General features: G+C 47.4%; 1 protein-coding gene across 5 annotated transcripts in view; it reads right to left on the bottom strand.

Moving 5' to 3' along the window:
• Positions 1-964: 964 nt before the first annotated feature.
• CMTR1 (cap methyltransferase 1) overlaps positions 965-16,944 on the bottom strand; it is a 50,665-nt gene continuing 34,685 nt past the window's right edge. For 4 of the 5 annotated variants that reach the window (XM_053905071.1, XM_053905074.1, XM_053905073.1 and 1 more), the window contains 11 exons: positions 11,087-11,143; positions 10,250-10,307; positions 9,680-9,748; positions 8,916-9,047; positions 7,822-7,944; positions 7,074-7,165; positions 6,170-6,238; positions 4,943-4,990; positions 3,980-4,092; positions 3,249-3,357; positions 965-2,451 (listed from right to left, as the gene is read on the bottom strand). In XM_053905071.1, the coding sequence (XP_053761046.1) occupies positions 2,319-2,451; positions 3,249-3,357; positions 3,980-4,092; positions 4,943-4,990; positions 6,170-6,238; positions 7,074-7,165; positions 7,822-7,944; positions 8,916-9,047; positions 9,680-9,748; positions 10,250-10,307; positions 11,087-11,143 (1,003 nt within the window). In that variant the 3' untranslated portion in view covers positions 965-2,318. The remainder of the gene's footprint in view (positions 2,452-3,248; positions 3,358-3,979; positions 4,093-4,942; positions 4,991-6,169; positions 6,239-7,073; positions 7,166-7,821; positions 7,945-8,915; positions 9,048-9,679; positions 9,749-10,249; positions 10,308-11,086; positions 11,144-16,944) is intronic. The other variant, XM_053905072.1, reaches the window with a different exon arrangement.

Below are 16,944 nucleotides of genomic sequence, written 5' to 3' on the forward strand. Positions count from 1 at the left end.
ATGTGGAGGTACCACAAAGTTAACCCATCTTCAAGAGGCAAGCAGGGCTGGTGAGGCCCGGCAGAGTGAGTAGGCGGCAAGAGCCATGGTAATGACCAGACTTACAGTGACAGTGGGCAGCAAATCAGGCAGGGTTGGCTGGAGTGAGGGCAGGAGCAACAAACACGGCCACCCCCCAACTCTGCTCCCAGCACCAGGGGCAGGAGTGGGAGGCTGAGCAAAGCCGAGCATAGTAGGGCAACCAGAAGGATCAGGGGCTTGGCCTGGAGACTACACCAGTTAGGAAAGTGGAGTTGCCCTAGGAGCTCAGGGTGTGAGACATCAAGGACCCTCAGGGCCAGGGTGAAGGAAGGAGCCAAAGTACAGCAGGCTAGAGGAGGCCAGCACCAGAGCTGTGGAGCTGGTGGAGCAGCTCTAGCCCTGGGCCGAGAGGGAGGCACCATCAGCACCTGCACACCTCACCCCAAGCACCGCCCCCCCCACCCCCGCCGGTGCAGGCACAGAACGGAGGGGAGGCTGGCCAGGGGTCAGTGCAACCGTCTCTCCCTCCCGCTCTCCCTCCGGTCTAGTGACACTAATTGGTCTGACACCTCTGTTATTTTAGTCACACAAACTGATCCTGGATTGTCACAGTGCTACCATGGGGTGAGCCGTGTGATTTATGTAAGGGAGAAGGTGCCTCCCTGCCCTGCTGGGCAGTAGGTTCTTTCATTCTCCAGTCCCTGCTTCCAACAGGAGCTGCATAATTTCCGGACTCTTCCTAGGTGGGGCCCCTCTCTAGCAGCAGGGCCCACAAGGCCCAGGAGCTTGTAGAGGCTCTGATTAAACAAACCTGCTTTCCTCCCCGCTTCTTAAGTAGAGCTTCCTCCCCTTCTCCAGCCCAAACTGTTTCATCCAAGCCAATCCCAGACCACACAGCACCAAGGACAAACAGCACTAGCCCCAGCACAGAGCCACACAGGCATTAAAAATATGTTTATCTTTAATGATCCAAGATTCTGCAAGACACACTGATATACCCAGAACGGGGTGGAAACACACCTTTCTCAGCCGTGCTGCCACCAACCTGGGGGGAGGGAGGGGCTGGATGCTGGCTAGGCGACACCGCCCCCCCACCCCCAGGTAGAGTCATTTCCAACCTCACAGGGAGTCTCTGTGGCCTATCGCCATGGAAACCAGCCTAGCACTGGGATGGGGCTCTAGGGAGCCCATAAGAGCATCTCTGAGAGGTATTTCCCATTAAAAACAACCACAAGTACCCTCCCCCACCCAAAGCTACTGCCCAGCTTCCCTTCTTCCCCCTCTGCCAAGACAGAGGAAATGGAGTGACCACAAAAGGACAAACAAAAGTGACTGTACTTCCTACTGGGGAAGAAAAAGGGGGTGAGTAGCAAGGTGGCTGTGGCAAATGGGGGGGGGGTGCCATGATTGCCAGAAGGCTGGGTGTGACCCAACCCGAGGTACCTCTGTTGCCAGGGGGCCACTGCTGCTGGGGCATAGAAAAAGGTCTTTAAAGGCTGCTTCCTCTTCTAGAGCTGCCCAAGGTTCAGAACAAAAGGGAATGGGGCCCAGGAAGGCTCTACAACCCCAGGAGGCAGTCATGCCCGCTATCGAGACAGCACTGTGTCCCGATGCAGTGGCAGGGAAGTATGGCCCACGTGCCTCCCTTCCCGGCCTGCGGGACTGTCAGAGGTCCGGCTGGGACGAACTCCAGGGAAGACCAGGACAGAGGTCAGGGAGGAGATAAAATCATCTCCAACTTGGCATCAAAACAGAGCAAGTTCAAAGAAACAAAACCTTGATTTGTACAGCAGCTGCCCCTGGCCTACACCCACTCAGGGTCGGCCCAATAAAAAGCTGGGCAGAGCACGGGCATGGCCGCCCTCAGGGCAGTGCACGGAACTCAGAAAAGTGAGTCTACAGGATACAAGAGAGAATGGCAGAAACAAAGCCCTGCTGTTCTCTGACACGTCCTCCACTGGCCACACATGCCCTCGGCCCTGACCTCAAACCCGCCTGTAGGAGCAGCATCCTTCAGGCTGATTCCTGGCAGGGAAGACAATTCCCAGGCAGGTCTCTGGGGAGGGAAGTCCAAAAGGTGTCCCAGAAGGAATGTCAGAGTCCTCAGAAGGCCCCCGACTGAGTTCTTCAGGGAGAATGGAGAGGAGACCACCCACCCCTTATGGTCAGGCTGCAGTGACTGTGCTCCCCAGTCCCTTTCCGAGAAGGGGTAAAAAACCAGTACTGTGAGCCCCAGGCAGAGCGCCCTGACTCAGAGAATGACAGATCATTCAGCAGGGGTGGGCATCCCCACACCCTCAGGCGCTGTGCATCTGGATGAATGAGAGGACATCTTCCTTGGACAGCTTGTCTGGGTCCTGGGGCTTCTGGGAGTCATGAACACGGATGCCATCCCCCCACTCCCAGAAGAGCCTGCCATAGTAGCAGATGCTGGGGAGAAGGAAGAGAAAGGAGGTCAGAGGGCTGTACCCGGGTGGAGCAGGACCAAGAGATCACCACCCCAACCCTGGCAACCATGACTTAGAGGACTGATCCTTAAAGGGGTGGGTCATTTAACTCCAGTTGAGGGTCTTCCCTCTAGCAGCCAACAGGTACCCAGTGGGCCCCAGCTCCTTTCCAACAAACAGATGCTGATGCTAATTGTGTCCAACTAGATTCCTAGAATTACTGATATTCCTGGTTTATCTGTCTGTGCCGTTCTAATAAAACAGTATTAGTGTAGCAACAGACACTGGTGTCAGTGGCTAATTATAGGCGCATTAGAGCTACTGGCTGCTGTCAAAACCTATGACTGTAACAGTCTGGCAAACGGACTCTGGGTGCTCATGAGAGACACCTAAGACCCCTGAATCCCAAGTGGCAGGGCTGCAGGCCCTTGGTAGGTTTGCACCACCAGGCCAGTGTCAGAAGGTCACATAAGCAGTGGCTGCTCCATGGGGCAGACAGATGCCCTGCCTGGATGAGGCTCTTCCCACCCAGGACCCCCAGCCATCACAGCAGGTCTTGGTGTCACTTGCTTCTCACTGAGCTTCTATCCAGAACTGGGGGCCACGCCCTAGAGGGGGCATAGCCCCACCCTTGGGAGGAGCCCAGTCTATGCTAGGGGAGCCCCTGCTTGGGCAGCCATCTTTCTCAGGACCTGGGGTATGCCCCAAGAGGGCTGGCCGGCATCCTGGCAGGAGCACCTGGGGTTGTGAAGAGGACAGGCACAGAGGAGGGCCACTTACTGAAAGGGGGCGATGGAGTCTGCAGGGAGGTCAAAGGTAGAGATCTTGGTTTTCTTATTGTAGAAGAACTTCCTCTTGAAGCTTTTGCTGAATCCCATAGTCCATGGCTCTGACAGAAGGAAGAGGGGAAAGCTCAGAAAAGGACACAAAATATTCATGCGGGACAGGAACAGACCAACATAGGGGTGTGCCTTTCTGCACTTGTGTTCTTCCATTGCCCTCTCTCCCAAAAAGCAGGCAGAGAACAGCCTGTGAGGAGGATGCAGCCTTTATCACCAGCCCAAAGGGGCTCAAGGAGGACGACTAAGATAATTACTTCTCAACAACCCCACCCCAGTCCTGCCAACCTGCCACCAGGGCAACAACTCTGGGACCCTGGCAGAGGGAAGGCTCTTTTAGCCAGAAGGCACTGAAGAAAAGGGACTGTACAGAGGATACAAATGGCCAAGCCTGACTTGCTGCCACCCCCAGAGAAGGCCCTTTACCTGCATGAGGACACTGTGTGTGCACAAACCAACTGGGCTCCTCTCTCTCAGCCCCAACCCGACCCCCAGGACCCACCAAGGAACAGAAGAGGCTCGGGAAACAGTCCCCAACCCCACACCTCATAGAAACGCCAGCCTGGCTGCCATGCACCTTAGTAGGCAGCCTTCAGCTCCGGCTCAGACAGGGTCTGGGCCAGTCACCCTGGCTGCAGGAAAGAGGACAGGCAACAATCACCCATCACCTACCATTCACCGTCCTGACGATGTAGAGGCCAGTGGGCACAAAGTGCCGGTCATCCCGCCCTGTGTAGCTGAGCTTCGGGGTGCCACTGGAGCCCTTGATGATCTTCATTTCTAACCTAATTTCCCCGAGGTGAGTAAACAGCAAGTGTGGTTTTGTGCATGAGAGCGAGCCCTCACATTATTCTCCGGCTAATATTAAAATCCCACCACCCACAGCATTTTATCTCAGTTCAACATAAGAAATGGAAACTGAGGCAGAGATGTGAGTTGCTCCAGGCTACCCATCGAGGGAGTCTGTGCAGAGCTGGATGGACGACTCAGGCTCTAAACTCTAAGCAATGGAGTCAGGAAAGTGACAGATGTCCCTGCTCTGTTGCTGCCGTTTGGGGGACAGGTGGGGGGGGGGGGGTGTTTCAAGGGTGACACAAGTAAGGTTAAGATCTGAGACCAGAGGTGCCACTGGGTCTTCGATCCCCCACCAAAGGCATCACTGTGGCCACTAAAGAGTTAACACGAGACCACGGAGACCTGGCCCAGCTCCCATGGCCGCAGCAGGCACAAACCCAGGATGAGACCCCCCAGATGAGAGCACCCTGCACACCACTAATGCAAGGAAGCAGTTACGCCCCCCCTGCCCCTCCAGGCTCAATCTCTCTGTCAGCACCAGGAGCTGGGATTTATAGTGTTTCAAGCAGCTTGCTGCTCTGCCCCTCGCAGGGACAATCGTAACTATTACAGCATCAATGAGCCCGTATTTCTGCCTGACACACACCGCCCTGCTCCCCTCCTGACGGTGCTGAATCAGCTCTCAGCCGGGGGGCTCTTGGCTGCGGCAGGGGGGCTAAAGGCAGCCTGCCAGGGCCAACTCACCACCTCCCCCACGACACACCTCTGCAAAAAGAGAATGCTGCTGCACCCCCACCCCAACTCTCCTCTCAGATCCTGCACTAATACTGAGTCACTCACCTGACAAAAATCTTCTCCATCTCCTCCAACCTGTACACCTCCTTCACCCTGTGTGTAGAGGGACAGAGAGAGGACAAAGGTTTTATGGGGTGTGGGGCGCAGATATTCTTACCCAGCAGCAGCTGGAGGCAGGAGGCTGTGCCTGTCCTTGTCTTCTTCTGGCCCCAGTACCCCAACCCACCAGAATGAGGACCTCCAGCCCCGTGTGCTGCTGTCCAACACAGATGCCCTAGCTCAGAGCTACCAAACACTCCCTTGGGCCTGCCCCACGGCAACTGAGGAGCACAACTATGGTTACTGAAGAAGGGGGAGAGAGGAAGATCTGGCAGACACCCAAGTCATCTTCACTGTCACCAGGGGCCCAAATACCAAGGTCCAGGCTCTTGTGTAGGTCACCATGGATTTTAGGGCTTCCTGTAGCAGAGTTATTTCCAAACAGTCCTAACAGGCCTTTTACCATAGGGGGTAGGGGGACCTCTACCCAGGGTGCAGGGTTCCTTCACCTCTGGGGGCCTCTGAACACATCTTTGGAACTGCTGGGTAAGGTCTCCAGGGACCCAGCAACTAGACAACAAGCAACACAGGGAGGGTCCCCAGAAGGTGTCCCTCAGGACCTGGCAGACAGGACATTTTATAAAAAGTGTAGAGAGACACCTCGGTCTCCAGTCATATAGTCTGGGTCTCCAAGCCCCAAAGGTAATAACCTCTGACCCGGGCACAGCCTGGAAAGTCTGGTCTCCCTATGTGGGCTCCCTGACTGTCCTCATCCTCCTCTCCTACCTCAGGGCCTGGAACTTTCACACCATCTAACATGGCAACAAACACTCTCTTCTTCCTGTTCAAAAACTCCCATTCCCTTAACACCCTTTTCTCACCTGAAAAAAAAGAAAAGGCCAGGTGGTATGCTAATGAGTGTGAATGTGCAAGGTGTGTCAGTGCCCCGAGAAGCATGTGCATCTTCAATGACACCTTAACCCCTAGGAATGCATCTCCTGTGGAGGCTGGCCCACCATGACAGGCGGGATGGGGAGACACTCTGGGGCGAAGGACACACCTACCCAGCACCCCACCCCAATTCACATTCACCAAGGGTAGTCTTATCTCTAACCACAACTTTGCCTGGTCCTCTCTACTGAGCCCTCCCATCCTCCACAGGATGGGGAAGCAGGCACTGGCCAGAAAGAAGCAATGGGGAATGGGGGTTTGGGAGGGAGACCATATGCTCACCTGATGGGATTCATGTCAGGCCGACTGGGCTTGGAAACAGCTTTCACAAATTTCTCAGCAAGCTGAATTCTAGAGCACAAACAGAGTCTCTCAGAGGTGAGCCAAGGCGCCTCCACTAGCACCCCTGCCCCCAGGGCATCTGCGTGGCACCAGAGACGGAACACTTCTGAATGTGGAGCAAAGCCGCTCCAAGAGGCAGCACTCCTATGCCTGAGGAAGCCCACCCTGCCCTTCTCCACTAACATCTTTGTGCACGCCCTCCCTCTGTAGATTTGGACATCCAGTTTTGCTACATGTTGGTAGGCTTTTCTGAAGTGTGCCTTGAGTTGTGCTCAGTCCCCTCCACTAGAACTTCAAATGTCATCTGTATCGTGTATGTCGACTCACCCCAAACCACTGATGCCACAGCACACCCACTCAGAAGAACCAACTTAGGCATATCAGTATCACGGCAGTGTGAGAGGTCCCTCCTTTGTGTCCCCCACCCCCCTTCTAACAACTGATCAGTCATCCATCCACAAGCAAAAGGGCCGCTGTGGGATCCAGATGAACAGACTTAAACGGGACCATCCATGCTCAAGACATGTTCTTCAGAGACCCTCCCTCTCTCCATAAGCCTATCCTCTTGCTCAACCTGAATCAAAACATCACTTCTGATCTGAACAGCTGTGGCCAAACGGAGTGTGCTGGTATCTGTGGCAATGGAGGCCCCCAAGCCCCAGCAAACTCTGCAGTGCAGATACTAATTCCTCACCCTGGCCCTGGAACCAGCCCACGGGTGGGGAAGGAAAACTAACGATAGCCTTAGGCAAGAAGGCCTGGGTGAGGGATCAAGCCTCAGAGGCTGCTGCCGCACAGCTGACCTGGCCTACCCTGCCCTCCCTCCCCAGGACCCAGGTCAAACCGCTGGTTAAAGTGCTGCTCCCGCACGTCACTGCCATTCAGCACGAGGACATCGAGGATGTGGATGGCACTAATCTTCCGCTGGGCCTTCCCCTAGAAGAAGAAGTGCGCTGCCCATCCTGCCAAGCATCGGCCTGGGGCCCACTGCCCACCATGGCATGCTGGCCTCTGTTCTACCTATATATCACCGGGGGAAGAGAAGGACTCCAAACACAGAACTTTCTTGTGCCTCCCTCCCAGATCATTCTCAGCACCACACCAGCCCAGACTTCCGAGCAGCCAGAGATCTGAGGCTTTAGGTGATGAGCACCCCTGAACCTCAAACTCAGTGAGGCTGCCGCCATGGTGCTCCATTCGGGGCCTAGCTTCCCAATCTTGTCCACTGTTCCCATTGACTGTTCTGAAAGTCATCTGTATGGCTGTCATGGCCAAAGCTCAAGGGATCCCTGGTAAAAACAAAATCAGCAGCTAAAAAATACCCAGCAGGCCCACTAGGGCCCAGGATGCCCAGAGATGACTGAGGTTCCCTCTTGCACACATGGGGACTGTGATCCTTCCTACCTAAACGTATCATTGTTTCGAGCAACTACCCAAGGAGGAGGAATCATTTCACAGCCTTCCCCCAGCTCTGGGCCCTGTCAAGCACCACAATGTGACCCAGTTAACTTGGGGGGAAAAGGGCCAGGCTCAGCCGTGCCCCAGTTCCCTAGCTGGCAAGGCCAGAACACATGAGCAGAACCACCTCTGACCTCCCCTTTCAGTTCATGGACGATCTCCACAGACAGTAGAGTATCCCGGGGTAGCTCTGTCTTCAGGTCTAGCTTGACCCAGCGGTCTGACTGGCGGCCGTCCCACGTGTAGATCTGGGACTTCTACAGGCAGAGAGAAAGGGCCTCATGAGGCAGGCATGGAGATTGAGGGGTGAGCGCTCAAAAGAGCTTTCAGTTGGCGGTTATAAGCTGATGGGGCTGGGAAATGTCAGAAGAAAATGTCTAGGAGAGATTAGTGTTATACTTCAGCGACAGAGATCTGGCTCAGTCCTGGTGGTAGGGAACAGGCCCAGGGCACCATTCAAAAGGCCTAAGTCCAGGGGTATCTGGGTGGCTCAGTTGGTTAAGTGTCCAATTTTGGCTCAGTCATGGTCTCTCGGTTCAAGGGTTCGAGCCCTGTGTCGGGCTCTGTGCTGACAGCTCAGAGCCTGCTTCAGATTCTGTGTCTCCTTCTCTCTCTGCCCCTCCCCTGCTCATGCTCTGTCTCTCCCTCAAAAATAAACAAACATTAAGAAAAAAAAAAAAAGGCCCAAGTCCATGATTAGTGACCCTCAAAAAAGATCAAGCCTATGGAGCACCTGGGCCTGGGTGGCTCAGTTGGCTGAGCACTTTTTTTTTTTTTTTTTTTTTTTTTAAGTTTATTTATTTGTTTTGGGAAAGAGAGAGGCAGAGAGCGCGAATCCCAAGCAGGCTCCAGGCTGTCAGCACAGAGCCCGATGGGGGTGGTGTTACAAAGAAATGGTTGCATGGATTCAAGCCACAGTAGCCTGCTGACAATCCTGTTAGCCTAGGAAGCTTAGTATCACAAGAAAAGAAGCAGTGTTCCCTTTACAATGCACAGAGATGAATACGCAAATGTGAATGAATGAAAAACTGAATGGATGAATGACACTTGGCTAACTCACAGAAAGGAAGTGAAGCTTTAAGAAATACCTTCCCTGGGGTCAAAGCCCCAGCTCCCTAGTGCCAAGAGAACACGCACCGAGGGTGGCAGGCAGCTGTCCAGACTCCCACAGACACAGAGCAAGGTTCCACCACCCCGACAGTAGAGAGGAAGCCAGCAGCAGACTTACCCCCAGACCGATGAGGAACTTCTGCTCGCTGCCAGACACCATGCAGCGGTAGTCAAGCACTGGGCGGATCTTCTCCAGGGTTTTGGAGGTGAGCAGCGTGGGCTTATAGCTGAAGATGTCAATCTCAGTGCCCTGCAGCCCCGGGTCAGAGAAAACATGGCTGGGTTGGGGGAAGGGACAGGCGCTCAGTATGGGTGCCTGTATGAGGGATGGGGGCAGGCTGGGAGAGGCGAGGGACAGGAAGCACTTGCTCTCTGAAACATGCCCCCCTGCTCTCCCTAACCATGCACTAACTGGGATCTAATTCCATCTGCTTGGAGTGTTCCTTTAGGACCTATTAGAAGAGGCTGGGAAGGGAAAGAACACCAACTCCCTGAGTACAGATCAATTTACCGGAGCTATAAGGAAATGCCGCCAGAATATAAAAGCCACCCCTTCAATAAAACTGAAGGCGAGGACTCATCAGTAGTTGGTCTGAGAGCAGTTAAGTGACCGCTCCACCCCATTCAGAAATACGTACACATGCTACTCTTCTGAGGTCATCTGGAACCTCATTCTCCAGTCCGTGACCTCACAAAACCAGCACAACGGCCCCATAATCTGGGCTAGATTTAAATGAAGCCCAGCCCCTCAGAATCCAGGAGGTGCCTACACAAGCCCTCTGGAGGCCAGGCATCTGGAGGGAGGATGGCACGGGTCTGATACCTTCCACATCTGAAGTTAGGCCTCTCTGACTTTTTATTTTCAACAGATACCAAACTCACCTGGATTAGCTCAAAGAACTTAGATTTGGGGTCTGAGGAAGAAGGAGCAACTCGAGCCTGGTCTGGGATCTGAAAGGAGACAGCAAAGAGCTTTGATTTGCAAATGTACTTTCAATGAAAGCTGTGTGTATGCACATGCAGGCGAGGGGATAGGTCCAGACAGGGGAAGAGGCAATGGCCCCCAACAAAGGGGGCTAGAAAGCAGGAGATGGGAGTGGGTAATCCGGTCACTACCTCACTTCAAGCCCTGTGGTTGCACACCACAAAGGCCCCTTCCCTCTGTCTGGGACTCTCTGTGGGCAGAGAGTTGCTGTATAGGGCCCTGGCAACAAAATGAGGCCTGGTCACCCACCACCCTTGTCCTTTTTGACCCAACTGCAGGACCACAATGTCAGTGAAAGGGCCAAAAAGGTAACTCCTGACAATGCTAAGACGTCTAACTCTGGAACCCTGTGAGGGTAGGGAGACGTTTACATGTAAGGAGAAACCCTAAGTAGACAGGGTTGGTCAATCCATTCTTCTCTACAGCTTCCCTGCTCTGGAGTAATAATGGGCTAGGGAGATGCTCACCCCCCAAAGTCGAAGGCACTCTTTCCGGATCTCTGCCTGCCGAGGCTCACTCAGGGTTCTGGGAAAATAAAACCAACAAGTGATTAAAACCTCCAAGAGGTACAAGGAGTGTGCATCCCATGCACCCCTCAGAACTCCCAAGAGAGGAAGCCCAGATGAATAAACGTGTGTGCACACAGAGGCCATGCTGCCATTAGCCCAGGATGCTTACAACACTCACATGCCTCTGCCCCTTAAAGAAGGGGGATCAGATGTAGACAAAATGGATGACCTCCCCTTCTCACCACAAAGGGAAGGAAGACTACCCTCCCGATCACCCTGAATGCCAGAGTTCCCCACACACTCTCCTCTCTGAGCATGTTCTGGCTTTTCCTCTGCTGATACACATTAAGTCCATCCCAAAAGATGCCACTATGCTCCAGAAAGCTTTATCAGCTTATGCTGACCCCCTACCAGAAGAATGGTTTTCTTAGACCAGTCCTATCTCCCCTCTCTTGATCACTCTTTATTCTGTGTCCCCTCAACAGGGGACTGTTGGTATGGCATTCTACTCATACTATGCCACTCTACACCCTCTGATGCACCCTCTACATTCCTCCTGTATCCTTTTCCTGGGGTACTCTTATCTGCCTAAACACAAACATAAAGTCTTTGAGGGCAAGGTTCATGCCATCTACTTCTCTGGTATGCTTCACAGACCACAGCAGAGTAAAAGATTAAAAAAAAATAGACGTTTTTAAATGTTTGTTGAAATGAAATAAAGAGCTCAGAGGAAGGAGCAAAATGAAAAGATCTTTCCTTGAAATAAAAGAATTCTGGGGAGTGGGCAACACTCACGTGTCTTGAACAAAGGCATGGATTTTGGCCAGAGCTTTGATCTGCAGACTACAGTGGCTAGAGAGAGGGGGGGAAAAAAAAAGATTTAATTTCAGAAGGATTACCAAAAAAGGCAAAAGATATCAAAAAAGAGAAGCTCAGCCAGAGCAGTGGCCATCTACATTTGGGGGAGAGGGGCGGGAGAACTCAAAGAGAACCCCCTTGACTACACCCCAAGATATAGTTACATGGGGCCTGCTAAAGGCTTACAATAAAGCAGAACTGAGTCAAACCCGCTAGACACCCAGCTCCCAAGTCCTGCTAAAAGGAAAGTTCTGATCCCATCCTTAAAAACTTGAAAGCAGTAGTGAATTAATTCTAAATAAAGCAACGACAAAGCCCAGACCCAGTTCAGCTGCAGACTGAACTGACTCAACCCACCTACACTAGCAGCTGCCCTTGCTACTGTAATCCCCACTATCCTTTTATACAATGTCTGGCGTTAAAGAGTGTGTGACATGTGATAAAGCAAGAAAATGTGACCAGCTAACAAGAGGGGAAACAATCCAATAGCAGAAGATCCAGAAATGGTCCAGATGTTCATATTATCAGACATGGCCCTTAAAATAACTGAAAAACATATTAAAGGATCTAGTAGAAAAGATGTACAACATTCATGGAAAGATAGAGAATTTCAGCAGAGGTACAGAAACCATATTTCTAAAAAACCAAGATTCTAGGATTGAAAACTATGATATTAGAGATGAAGAATGATTTTGATGGGCTTATCACCAGACTGAAAACAGTAGAGGAAAGAATCAGTGAACTTGGGGACAACGAGGTCAACAGAAACTCAAACCAAAACATAGAGAAAAAAGTGAAAAAAAAAAAAATACCAGTATTAGAACTCTACAGGACAATAGCAAACAGTTAAACATAAATAAGTAGAGTCTCAGAAGCAGAAAAAAGAATAAGACAAAAATACTAACAAGATAATAGCCAAGAATTTTCCCAAACTGGTAAATGAAATCAATCCACAGATCCAAGGTCAGAGAACCCCAGGCAGAATCAGTACAAAGAAAACCATATATAAACACACTGTGGTCAAAATGTTGAAAACAAAGGGAAAATCTTAAAAGCACTCAGAGGAAAAAGGACACATGATATGCATGAAAACAGTAACAGTAATGACTGACTTCTCTCATCAGAAACAAGGAAGGCAGAAAACAATGGAACATTATCTTTAAAGTGCTGAAAGAGAAACACGACCAACCTCAAATTCTATATCCAATAAAAGTATCCTTCAAAGAGGAGAGGGAAATAAATACATTTTCAAAAGACAAATTACTCCAGCATACTTGCACAATAAAAATAGGCTAAAAGAAATTCTTTAGGCCAAAGGGAAAGGATTCCAAACAGAAACCCAGTTCTGCAAGAACTAGAAATGAAGAACACCAAAATGTGTAAATAGGTCAGTAGATACAAAGGACCTTTGTAAAAAATGTAAATGTACATATGCAGGCATACCTCGTTTTATTGCACTTCACATTACTGCACCTGACAGATAATGCATTTTTTACAAATTGCAGGTGGCAACCCTGTGTCGAGCAAGTCTATTGGTGCCATTTTCCCAACAGCATTTGCTCGCTGCATGTCTCTGTGTCATATTTTGGTAATTCTCATAATATTTCAAACTTTTACATTATTGTTATATTTGTTATGGTAATCTGTGATCAGTGAACTCTGGAGCCTGAAGATGTGGCTGAATTGCTATAAAACTTTATCAGATGAGGAGGTGCTTCTTATGAATGAGCAAAGTAAGTAGTTTCTTGAGATGGAATCTACTCGTGGTGAAGATGCTGTGCAGACTGTTGAAATGACAACAAAGGATTGAGAGTATTACATAAATTTAGCTGATAAAGCAGTGTCAGGGTTTGAGAGGATGGACTCCAATTTTGAAAGAAGTTCTGTCAGTAAGATGTTATCAAACATCACATGCTACAGAGAACCCATTCATAAAAGGAAGAGTCAATCAATGTGGCAAATGTCATTGTCTTATTTTAAGAAACTGCCACAACCATCCCAACCTTCAATAATCACCACCCTGATCAGTCAGCAGCCATCAGCACTGAGGCAAAACCCTGCACCAGCAAAAAGATTATGACTCACTAAAAGCCCCGACAATGGTTAACATTTTTTTTAGCAATAAAGCATTTTTTAAATTAAGATTTGTACATTGTTTTTTGTACACAGTGTTACTGCACACTTAGTAACCTATAGTATAAACAACTTTATATGCACTAAGAAACAAAAATTAATTTGACTTGCCATATTGCAATATTCACCTTACTGCAGTGATCTAGAACCATACCTGCAATATCTCTGAGGTATGCCTGTACAGGCAGATATACTTTAAATCTCTTTAAAAGATGATATAGACTTTATGGTTTAAAATAAAAATAATAGCAAGCTAAAGTAGGGTTTATATAAAACAAGAACACAAAGGCAGAACTGTAAATACATATATACTGTGGTAATAAGGTTTTTACATTGTTCATAAAGCAGGATACTCTTTGAAAGTAAACCATGATAAATTAAAGATGAATACTGTTATCTTTAAAAGAGCTAAAATAACTCTCAACAATAGCCAAATTCTGGAAAGAGCCGAAATGTCCATCAACTGATGAATGGATAAAGAAATTGTGGTTTATATACACAATGGAGTACTACGTGGCAATGAGAAAGAATGAAATATGGCCCTTTGTAGCAACATGGATGGAACCTGAGAGTGTGATGCTAAGTGAAATAAGCCATACAGAGAAAGACAGATACCATATGTTTTTACTCTTATGTGGATCCTGAGAAGCTTAACAGAAACTCACGGGGGAGGGGAAGAAAAAAAAAAAGAGGTTAGAGTGGGAGAGAGCCAAAGCATAAGAGACTCTTAAACACTGAGAACAAACTGAGGGTTGATGGGGTATTGGAAGGAGGGGAGGGTGGGTGATGGGTATTGAGGAGGGCACCTTTTGGGATGAGCACTGGGTGTTGTATGGAAACCAACTGGACAATAAATTTCATATATTAAATAAATAAATAAATTAGCTAAAATATAAAACAAAAAGACATAAAAAAGAAAAAATCCAAGGAGATATAAACGAATATTAAAAAATACCAACCAGCCCCCCCCCCCAAAAAAAAGGAAGGAACTGAGACACAAAAAGAAAACAGGATAAAGAGATACTAAACAACCAAGATAAGAGGATTTAAAAAAAAATTTTTTTTTAATGTTTATTTTTGAGAGAGACAGAGTACGAGCAGGGGAAGGACAGAGAGAGAGAGGGAGACACAGAATCCAAAGCAGGCTCCAGGCTCTGAGCTGTCAGCACAGAGCCTGACACGGGGCTCAAACCCCGTGCTCTGTGCTAACAGTGCAGAGCCTATATAGGATTCTCTTTCTCTTCTCTTTCTCCCTCTCTCTCTGCCCCTTGCTCACTCACACTCTCTCAAAAATAAATAAATGAATTGAAGAAAAAAAGACAAATCAATACTAAGCAAAAGAAAGTTGATGTGACTATATTAATACCAGATGAGGTATTAATATACTCAAGACAAAGAGTATTACTAGAGATAAAGAAGGATATTTCATAATGACAAAAGGTCAATTCATTAAGAATAACAGAATACAGATTTAGAGACTAATAACCCTTATGAACACAGACTCAATTCAATAAAATATTAGTAAATCAAATACAGAATATATAAGAATGATATTCATAACCAAAGCATATTAAAAAATGCAAGACTGGTTTACCATCTGAAAATCATTCAATGTAATTCATTGTATTAATGGAATAAAGAATAATACCATGATAATTTCTATAGATACAAAAAGTATCTGACAGAACTAAACATCCATTCAAAATAAAAACGCTCAACAATCTCAAAATAGAAGAAAACTCAATCTGATAAAGGACGTCTACAAAAACCTATTGCCAACACCACACTTAATGATTAAACACTTTATGCTTAAAATTAAGAGTAAGGCAAGGCTGTCTGCTTTTATCACTTCAATTCAACATCAAATTGAAGGAATTAGTCAGTTCAATAAGGCAAGAAAAAAACCAGAACTACCATATGATCCAGCAATTACACTTCTGGGTATTTATCCAAAAGAACTGAAATCAGGATCTTGCAAAAATATTAGCACCCCCATGTTCACTGAAGCACTATTCACAGTAACCAAGATGTAGAAACAACCTAAATGTCCACTGACAGATGAACAGATAAAGAAAATGTGGTAATATATATACAATGGAATATCTTTTTAAATTTTTTTAAGTAAACTGCACACCACATGTAGGACTTGAACTCACAACCCCAAGATCAAGAGCCATACGCTCTACCCACTGAGTCAGCCAGGCACCCCTTTACATACAATAGAGTATTTAGACAGAAAGAAAGAAAGGAAGGAAGGAAGGAAGGAAGGAAGGAAGGAAGACAGGAAGAAAGAAAGGAAGACAGGAAGAAAGAAAGGAAGACAGGAAGGAAGGAAGACAGACAGGAAGGAAGGAAGACAGACAGGAAGGAAGGAAGACAGGAAGACAGACAGGAAGACATGAAGACAAAGACAGGAAGAAAGAAAGACAGGAAGAAAGAAAGACAGAAAGACAGAAAGACAGAAAGAAAGAAAGAAAGAAAGAGAAAGAAAGAAAAAGAAAAAGAAAGAGAGAGAGAAAGAAAGAAAGAAAGAAAGAGGAAAGAAATTAAGCAATATGAGACAACATGAATGAACCTTGAGGATATCATGCTAAGTGAAATAAGCCAGTCACAGAAAGACAAATACTACATGATTCCATAACTTATATAAGTTCTCTAAAATAGTCAAATTCATAGAACCGATAAGTAAATTAAGCATTCTCACAAGATACACAGTCAATATACAAAAGTCAACTGTATTTCCACATACTAACAATGAACAACTGGAAAACAAAATTTTTAAAATACCCCTTACAGGACACATGATGGATCAGTCAGTTAAACATCCAACTCTTGATTTCGGCTCAGGCCATGGTCTCATGAGATCAAGCCCTGTGTCAGGCTCTGAGCTGAGCGTGGGGCATGCTTGGAATTCTCTCTCCCCCTGCCACTCCCCCACTCTCTCTCTGCCTCTTTCTCAAACAAACTTAGAAATAAATAAATAAATAAATAAATAAATAAATAAATAAAAATACCACTTATAAGAGCATCCAAATACACAAAATTCTTAAGGATAAATTTAACAAAAGATGTGTAAGACCTCTATACTGAAAACTATAAAACACTGCTGAGAGACATTTAAGAAACTAAATAAATGGGTATTGTTTAATTTATGGATAGAAAGATTCAGTATTAAGATGTCACTTCTTGCCAAAATGATTCATAAATTCAATGTAATCTTCATCAAATCTTATAGAAATTGACAAACTGATTCTAAAATTTACATAGAACTGCAAACAACACACCTAGACTAAGTTGAAACAGTCCTGAAAAAGATCAATGCTGGAGAACACACACTACCTGACCTCAAGATGACCTGTTTGAAGGTACAGTCATCAAGAGAATATGGCAGAAGACATACAGATTAACAGAACAGAATGCTCTAGATAAATTTTCAACAAGAGTGCCAAGACAATTAAATGGAAAAAGAAAAGTATTTTTAACAAATGGTGTTAGAACTGGGTATCTCTAAGGAAAAAAAAAGAACTTCAACCCCTACCATTACACCACATACAAAAAGTTAATTTCAGGTGGGCTATAGACCTAAACAAAAGAAATGTCTACATGAAAAGAGAAGAATATTTTCATGACTTTAGGCCAAGACTGTTTAGAAAGAAAAATCA

This window comes from Panthera pardus, unplaced genomic scaffold, assembly GCF_024362965.1.
Source record: "Panthera pardus isolate Hobbes unplaced genomic scaffold, ASM2436296v1 HiC_scaffold_17, whole genome shotgun sequence".
Classification (NCBI taxonomy): Eukaryota; Metazoa; Chordata; class Mammalia; order Carnivora; family Felidae; genus Panthera; species Panthera pardus.